Source organism: Macrotis lagotis, chromosome 1 (assembly GCF_037893015.1).
Source record: "Macrotis lagotis isolate mMagLag1 chromosome 1, bilby.v1.9.chrom.fasta, whole genome shotgun sequence".
Taxonomy (NCBI): Eukaryota; Metazoa; Chordata; class Mammalia; order Peramelemorphia; family Peramelidae; genus Macrotis; species Macrotis lagotis.
The window spans coordinates 272,427,659-272,435,723 of NC_133658.1; the positions used below are offsets into that span (position 1 = coordinate 272,427,659).

At 41.9% G+C, this 8,065-nt stretch overlaps 1 protein-coding gene across 1 annotated transcript; it reads right to left on the minus strand.

The window, feature by feature from the left end:
* Positions 1–954: 954 nt before the first annotated feature.
* BHLHE23 (basic helix-loop-helix family member e23) lies at positions 955–1,683 on the minus strand. The gene has a single exon (XM_074227420.1). The coding sequence runs from the start codon at positions 1,681–1,683 to the stop codon at positions 955–957; it is 729 nt and encodes a 242-aa protein (XP_074083521.1).
* Positions 1,684–8,065: the final 6,382 nt, after the last annotated feature.

The following is an 8,065-nucleotide window of genomic DNA, read 5'->3' on the forward strand; positions in this document are numbered from 1 at the left end:
TACGAGGCAAACACACCATAAGTCCCACTAGAACTACAGTGCAGCTGAGCAGACCAGACCTTTATATGACTTGAATCTGATAGCTTATTGAAATTCTCCCGGAATCATTTCGCTCTCAGCATTTATTCCTCGTGCAAACAATGGTTTGGGAAGAAGACACCTTTCCAGGATGCCAAAAGGCTTTGGTTTGAGAAGGCCAAGCGCTGGGAAGAGGTATGAGGCAGAGGGAATCGAACATCACCTCTTGGTTCCCAAAAAACCCCACTTATTAACAAGCCCGGAGTTCTGTACGATGAGGTGTATTGGGATTGGAGGGAGGACGAATAGCCTGACTAGCAGCACTGAACTTTTGCGTCTGGGGTTTTGGAAAGTTTCAGGGTTCCTGGAAGTAGAGCGCGCACGGAACAAGGAGCTGGGCCCAGAATTTGGGAGTTCAGTCCCTGAATTTGGGGCTATAGATGGGGGCCACGTTGCATAGTTTACTAGCTTAGACTTCGGACGCTCGGAAATCTACTTGCAATCATCAAGGTCCGTTCCAGGCTCAGGGGACTTGTTGCAAGGAAGAATTATCTGTGTCAAAGCAGGAACAGCTTCAATGTGGGGCTAGAAAAGTTGAAGACTAGATGCGCAAGGAAAACGAAGTTTCTCTGATCTATTTGGCCGGAACCGGCGAGGAAACGATTGCTTAAGACAGAGTTAAAGACAAATTACACCGAGGTGGGAAGCCAGGTGTATCCCCTTCCCCCCCTTCTTTTGTTGATTTTCATTTAAACAATTCTGAGATGTATAGGAAGGTAAAGGGAAATAGGGAGGATCAGAATAAGCACTGTAGCAATTCTAACTGAAACTGGTTGTAAGAAGGTTGGAAAGCAGTGGACAGGATAGGGAGGGAGCAAGGGACTGGAGGAAAGGTAGTGGTGGGAGATGTAGGGACAGGGTTAGATACACACCTAATCACGGCTTTTCGTTACAGTGCTTACAAAGAGCAGAGGGAGTACCCGAGAACGCAGCACATTTCTCGGGACAGGCGGCCAGTGCTGTGCCTGAGAAGGGATATACTGTGGCCTGACCAAAGGGAGTCAATGTGGTCGGAATAGGACCCGTGAGACTCTGACCCTGGTTCAAATAGGCTACCAACCGTCGCATCTCCTCAAGAGCCTGGGCCTGCATCAGGATGTAGTTCTTCGCTAGGAGAAGGGTAGCAATTTTGGACAGTTTCCTCACTGACGGGCTGTGCGCGTAGGGGATGACAGACCTGAGCCCGTCCAGGGCGTCGTTCAGGTCGTGCATGCGTCTCCGCTCTCGGGCGTTGATACTCAAGCGCAAGGAGCGCTGCTCTTTGGGCTTCTTGACTAGAGTCCCTGCCTTGAGTTTGGCATCCGTGTCGAAGCCAGGGCTCCTTTTCCTAGGTTCAAAGGCGTCCTCCTCATCGCCGCTCTGCTCCCCGCTGCTCTCGGCGGTTCCTCCCTTGGCTAGAGGAGCCCCGTGAAAGTCTCCCGCAGCAGCTGTGCCGTAGCCACGGTGCGATTCAGCACCGCGGACAGAGCCATAAGGAAACGCTGCAGAGGTGTAACCCTGGGTTAAGGCCAGGTAGGTGTCTCCGGACAGAGACTTGAGCTCCGCCATTGCCTTCTCGGGGAGCTCCGCCGAGCCCGGGAAAAGGTCGCCTCTCCCTACACTCATGAGGCTTCCACTAGGAAGCTACCGGCACTCCCGAAGTGCTATTTTCAGGAAAGGGGAAACAACCTCCTCCACACTCTTTCCCTTTTCCTGCCCCCAATTTCTGTGCAGCTTTCTGACTTACAGCCAGAGGGTTTGGGGAAGGGGCGTGCTGGGGGGGAGGGATGCCTGAGAATGAGGCGACGTGTTTAGTCTGCTCTGAAGCCTCTTCACCTTTTCGTCTTGTCGGTCCTCTGTCCCTTCCGTCCCTGCCCACTTCTTCACCCGCCACCATCAATGCCTTAGCGCCCGGGTTGGGGGGCGCGGGGCGGGTTTTAGCTGCCACTTCTGCCTCCGCCCTGGTTAAATGCCTTGGAGTAGCCCTCTGGGATTACGAAACTGCCCAATCAGAAGGGTCTCTTGTAAATTAAAAGGCGGGGCGAGAGGGATCAGGATTAGGGGGGAGAGAGAGGCAGCTCTTGGAGAGAGAGGAGGAGAGACAGATTTAGACTGAGAGACAAACTGGGAGAAAGACTGAGAAAACCACAACCACGGAAGCATAGAGAAAAAAGAGAGAGAGTTTAGAGCAGAGAGGAGAGAGAAAAGAGGGAAAAAGAGACAGACAGAAATACAGTAAGACTCAGATAGATAAAGAAAGAGAAGAGAGGAAGGGACAGGGACAAAGATAATGGTATAGAGGTAGGGGAAAGAGAGGGAGGAAGGGAGGAATGTAGGAAAGGGAATGAGGGAGTGAGGGAGGAAGGGGAGAGAGAGAGAGAGAGAGAGAGAGAGAGAGAGAGAGAGAGAGAGAGAGAGAACAAGAGAACAAACTGGAACTGGAAGAGGTTAATTTCATAGGAGAGGACAGGGGATGGAAATAATTGTTGCAGGGAGTTAGGAGAGCCTCGAGCTTACGCTCTCTTTTCTCCACTTTTTCTTCTTTCTCCTCTGACTACATTTTCTGGCTCAACTTTTCCTATTTCTGACAACAAAATTTTTTAAAACAATATCATTCTTTCAGTTTGACTAAAGTGTCTCTGTCTGGGGAGGAGGAGGCAGATGGTGAGTAAGGTAGTTCTCAATACCAGGGATTGCTAACCTTACAATTTATTTTGATAAGACTTTCCTAGAAGTCTTGCTTGCTTTCTTTAACCAAAGAGCTCTGGGGGTTGGTGAACTGGTCTGTGGATTTGTATGGAATTTTGAAGGGCCCTAATCCAGGGAGGCCTCTATACTTCCCCCGTCCTACCATTGGTGGGCTGTTTTTAAAAAAAATATTTCTAATCAGAGTCTGCACTTCATAACTGCAGAGCTAGAGGCTCTGAGCCCTGGTAATATGTATCAGGATCCTTGGGTCCTGGGTAATGTGTGTTGTGGAGTTGATGAGGAAGAAACTGGCATGTTTCAGAGCTTCTCCCATCTGGAATTTCTGAACAAAGAGACTCTAGAGACTCTTAACTCAAAGACTGAGTCTCTACTCTGCACCAGTTGAACAAATATTCCCTCCCCCCAAAATTACATAACTCATCTTGAAATAATTTGGGGGGGGGGATAGGTGAGTGTGACAGAGGAGCATGTGTGGGATGCTAATTCTTGAATTCTGCCAAAATGTCTTCCTTAGCTGATAGTACTAGAATTGTTGTTTGATTTGATTATTCCATTATTAAAGAAAAAATAATTTAACCAATTTATGGAGAAAAGAAAAAATAGAAATTAGACATTATAGAGAATAGTCAAGAGAGACTCTGTTACAAGCCTAGGCTCCCTTTCTACCTCCTCTTGTCTAAGTATCAGAGTCATTAGAAGTAGAAATGAATTCCTGAATTCCTTCACTGACTCCAACAATAGAATTCTTAGCTTCTCTACCTTCTTTAAAAGAAAACCTTCACACATGTAGGTAAGAAAAATAGTTCTTGTAGTAATGCTAAATGATTTCTATCTCATCCTTCTGCATCCTTCTGCTATACATCTCTTGATGCCTACCAGACTCTGATTTGAACTATGCATAAGCATAGTCACTAATGAGAGTGACATTTGGTTTCTTTGGTGCCACAATTATTTCAAATACTTTAGTATTTCAATGGATCTGTGACAATATTAAAGCTAGTTTGACCAGTGATTAGATTACTGGGCCTGGAGTCAGGAAGAGCTGAGTTCAAATCCAGCCTTAGACATTACTAACTTTGGAACTGGGCAAACCACTTAATGTCTGTTTGCCTCAGTTTTCTCAACTGTAAATTGAGGATAATAATAGCACCTATCTCATAGGGATAATGTGAATATCAAATCACATTACAAAATCAAATAATTGTAAACTTGTATATAAATGTTATATATTATTATTCTTATTATGGTATTTTTTTTCCATTGATTCAGATAGAAATTCATCCATACCTTCACATTCTGAGCATTTTTTCATGTTCTCTCATAGATACTACAAAGCTGTTCTATCCCACATGTTGGAGGTCTTCCTCTGGGTCTTTTAATATGTTATAGATTTTAGTTTAGAACTCAGAGAGTAGCCACCTGTCATCTCTTTTTTCTCTTATATCTTTAACCTATAAACCTTTTCTAATCTTACATTTTCTATTATTCCTTAATAAACATATTGTAGGTGAGTCATTTTGGATATATAATGCAACCTACTTTTACCCATCATGAGTCTTTCCAAAGCTCTTTGAATTTTCTGCAACTCCAATTCTTTTTCCCCCCAAGGCAATGTAGTTAAATCACATAACTAGGTAAGCATTATGTGTCTGAGGCCACATTTAAACTCAGGTCCTCCTGACTTCAGGTCCTGTGCTCTATCCACTGCACTACCTAGTTGCCCCCATCCAATCCTGATTCTTTGAAAACTATGTTCCAATGCATCAAAATTACATTATTGGGGAGTGGCTAGGTGGCGCAGTGGACAGAGCACCGGCCCTGGAGTCAGGAGGACTCTGAGTTCAAATCCAACCTCAGACACTTAATAATTACCTAGCTGTGTGGTCTTGAGCAAGCCACTTAACCCCATTGCCTTGCAAAAAACTAAAAAAAACATCACATTATTGGGGAGAATTTGGTTTTGAAGCCAGATTTTTCATAAGATGTTAACAATAAGGAGTTTATGCTCTCCTCTTAGCTCTCAAAATTATCTCTCTTGGTGGTTCATCCCCTCCCATGGATTCAATTATTGTTTCTATCTAGATAACTATCAAGGTTATATATACAGATATAATCTCTCTCCTTAATTCCAGTAGCATAATAATAGTTGCCTATGAGATAATTCCTCCTTAAGACCTCCCATAGGTCTCAAACTCATCACATCCAAGTTAAATCTTATATATCTACCCCAGTCTACTCTTCCAACTTTCTTCATTTCTTTTAGTGGATACCACTATCCTTCCAATTGCTTAGGTCCATAATCTTGGAGTCATCCTTTCTTCTTTACCCACTAGGTAACTTTCACAAAGTAGTATTTCCTTAAAAGATATAGAACAAATATACAGACATTTTCCCCAAGATCTTGAGGTCATAATCCCATAATATGATATCATTGTGTGTGTGTGTGTGTGTGTGTGTGTGTGTGTGTGTGTGTATGTGTGTGAGAGAGAGAATGAGATAAAGTTCACAATTTAGCTCAGTTTTGACATAACATTGGCTTCACTAAGTTCACCTCCAAAGTTACTATTAATGTCAGGCCTGCTGCAATATCTCCCATATCCATTCCTTTTTCTCCATTCATACAACTTCAGACCCTCATCATTTCTTGTCCAAATTATCCTCAATCTCTGCCTCTTCTTCATTTCATCTTCCACAAGCTGTCAAATTGATGCTTTTAAAAAATATCTGATTACACCACTCTCCTTGAAAAAATTTTCAAGGCTCCCTACTGCCACTTGGATAAACCAAAAAATCCTCAGGCTAGAATTTGAAATTCTCCATAATCTAGCTCCCTCCTATCAGTAATTTTATTTTTATTAATTCCTTTCAGTCTTTATTCTAGTTGAATAGTTCTGCTGACTAATCCTTATCTTCCATTATTTTGGACAACTAACTTCTCATGTCTATCATGTACTTCCTCTTCCCAATATCTTACAATCCCCTGCTACCTTTTGTGTTTATTCTCCAGAATCTCCAAGAAATTATCAGTCTCTTGAAATTACTTCATATATATTTTGAATTTACTTATGCAAGAAGTATGCTCTGGCTCCATACCCTCAAGTCTAATCCTATTATATCTTCCCCTCTCAGGGTTTTTTTGGTGCCCTGAGGGAATTGGAGTGTCTCTCTATCTCTTTCTCTCTTTGTCAACAATTCAAGTCTCCATTGACTGCATTCCCTCAAATTTCAGGGGGTCAGCAACTATCACCTTAGTTCCACTTAGCCACTTAATAGCAGATAGCTTTTTTAAAGAAATATTTACTTCATGGGGAGGCTAGGTGGCATAGTGGATAAAGCACCAGCCTTGGAGTCAGGAGTACCTGGGTTCAAATCCGGTCTCAGACACTTAATAATTACCTAGCTGTGTGGCCTTGGGCAAGCCACTTAACCCCATTTGCCTTGCAAAAACCTAAAAAAAAAAAAGAAATATTTACTTCAAAGATAAAGCAAGAACAAATATACAAACATTCCCTTCCCAGTAACCTGGGGTCAAAATCCACCCATACTATCTTGTTCTCTGGGTAAGTGCATTGGATTTAGATCACAATTTAGCTTAATTTCTACATAGCATTGATCCTACCAAATTCACTTTCAGAGCTGACATTGTTGTCAGGCATATCTCCATACTTGACCTGGATGCCTGAATTCACAGAGCACTGTGACTTGAGCCTCCAGCTGGACCAGATCAGAAACTCCACTCCCTGAATGTAGAATGGAAAAGAACCAATATAAAGGATAATATCCCAGGCCTATTTCTAAGTCTCATGTGAATGTGTGTGTTCAGGTTGGGGAAGAGGGAATTGAAGAGAGGAGGGGTGAGCAAATGCCTCTTCTCCTTACAGCATGGTTTTCTTATAGGAAGTCATTAGTGAAGGAATCACCTCAATCCCCCAGTTGTAAATGCAGTTAGAAAAAGAATAGAAAAGAAAGAAAGAAAGAAAGAAAGAAAGAAAGAAAGAAAGAAAGAAAGAAAGAAAGAAAGAAAGAAGACCATGGCAGATGCTAAGTTAGATCCTTTTGAAGAATCCATTGTTTCTCATTGTGTAGCCAATGGAAAAATGCTAACCCTAAGCAAACATAAGGCAACTGGCACTAGTTGTAGAATGTTGACTCATGTTCCAATTCTTAGATTTCTCCCATAAACATTTCTCTAATTTCTTCCCTGTGGATAAAGAACTGATGGGGTATGCACATATGCCAGACCCCCATTGCACTTATTTGCACACAAATTACATAAGTTTAATAGAACAAATTCCAGGAAGTCAGAAACAGTTTCATTTTTGTCTTTCTATCATCATAGTTTAGCAGTATTGCACATATCAAGCAGTTACTAAAAGTTCATTGCATTAAATTAAACATATGTATATATATGTTTATTCAAAGGAAGCATAATATAGTAAAAAGAACACTGGGTTTTGGATCAGAGAATGTGGTATAATGAAAAGTACAATGGATTTGAAATGATAATACTTAATTTTGGGATCCTGACTCTTCTACCTACCATCTTTTTGATCATAGACAGAATTCTGAGTTTCTATTTCCTTTTATATCAAACAATGGTTAGTGAATATGCCTAGTGAATGAGGCTTGTAAGTCACTTTTATTTGTTTTCACTCTGTGCTCTCTTTCTCTTTTTTAAAGATTTTATTTATTTTTGAGTTTTACAATTTTTCCCCTAATCTTACTTCCCTCCCCCATCCCCCCACAGAAGGCAATTTGCCAGTCTTTGTTTCCATGGTATACATTGATCCAAACTGAATGTGATGAGAGAGAAATAATATCCTTAAGGAAGAAACATAAAGTATAAGAGATAGCAAGTTCAGACAACAAGATATCAGGTTTCTTTTCCTAAGTTAAAGGTAATAGTCCTTGGTCTTTGTTCAAACTCCACAGTTCTTTCTCTGGATACAGATGCTATTCTCCATTGCAGAGAGCCCCAAATTGTCCCTGATTGTTGCACTGGTGGAATGAGTGAGTCCATCAAGGTTGATCATTGTCCTCATGTTGCTGTTAGGGTGTACAGTGTTTTTCTGGTTCTGCTCATCTCACTCAGCATCAGTTCATGCAAATCCCTCCAGGCTTCCCTGAATTCCTGTCCCTCCTGGTTTCTAATAGAACAATAGTGTTCCATGACATACATATACCACAGTTTGCTAAGCCATTCCCCAATTGAAGGACATTTACTTGATTTCCACTTCTTTGCCACCACAAACAGGGCTGCAATGAATATTTTTGTACAAGTGATGTTTTTACTCTGTGC

Excerpts from the sequence above, each read along its gene's own strand:
- BHLHE23 (XM_074227420.1), bottom strand. The coding sequence starts at position 1,683 with ATGAGTGTAGGGAGAGGCGACCTTTTCCCGGGCTCGGCGGAGCTCCCC.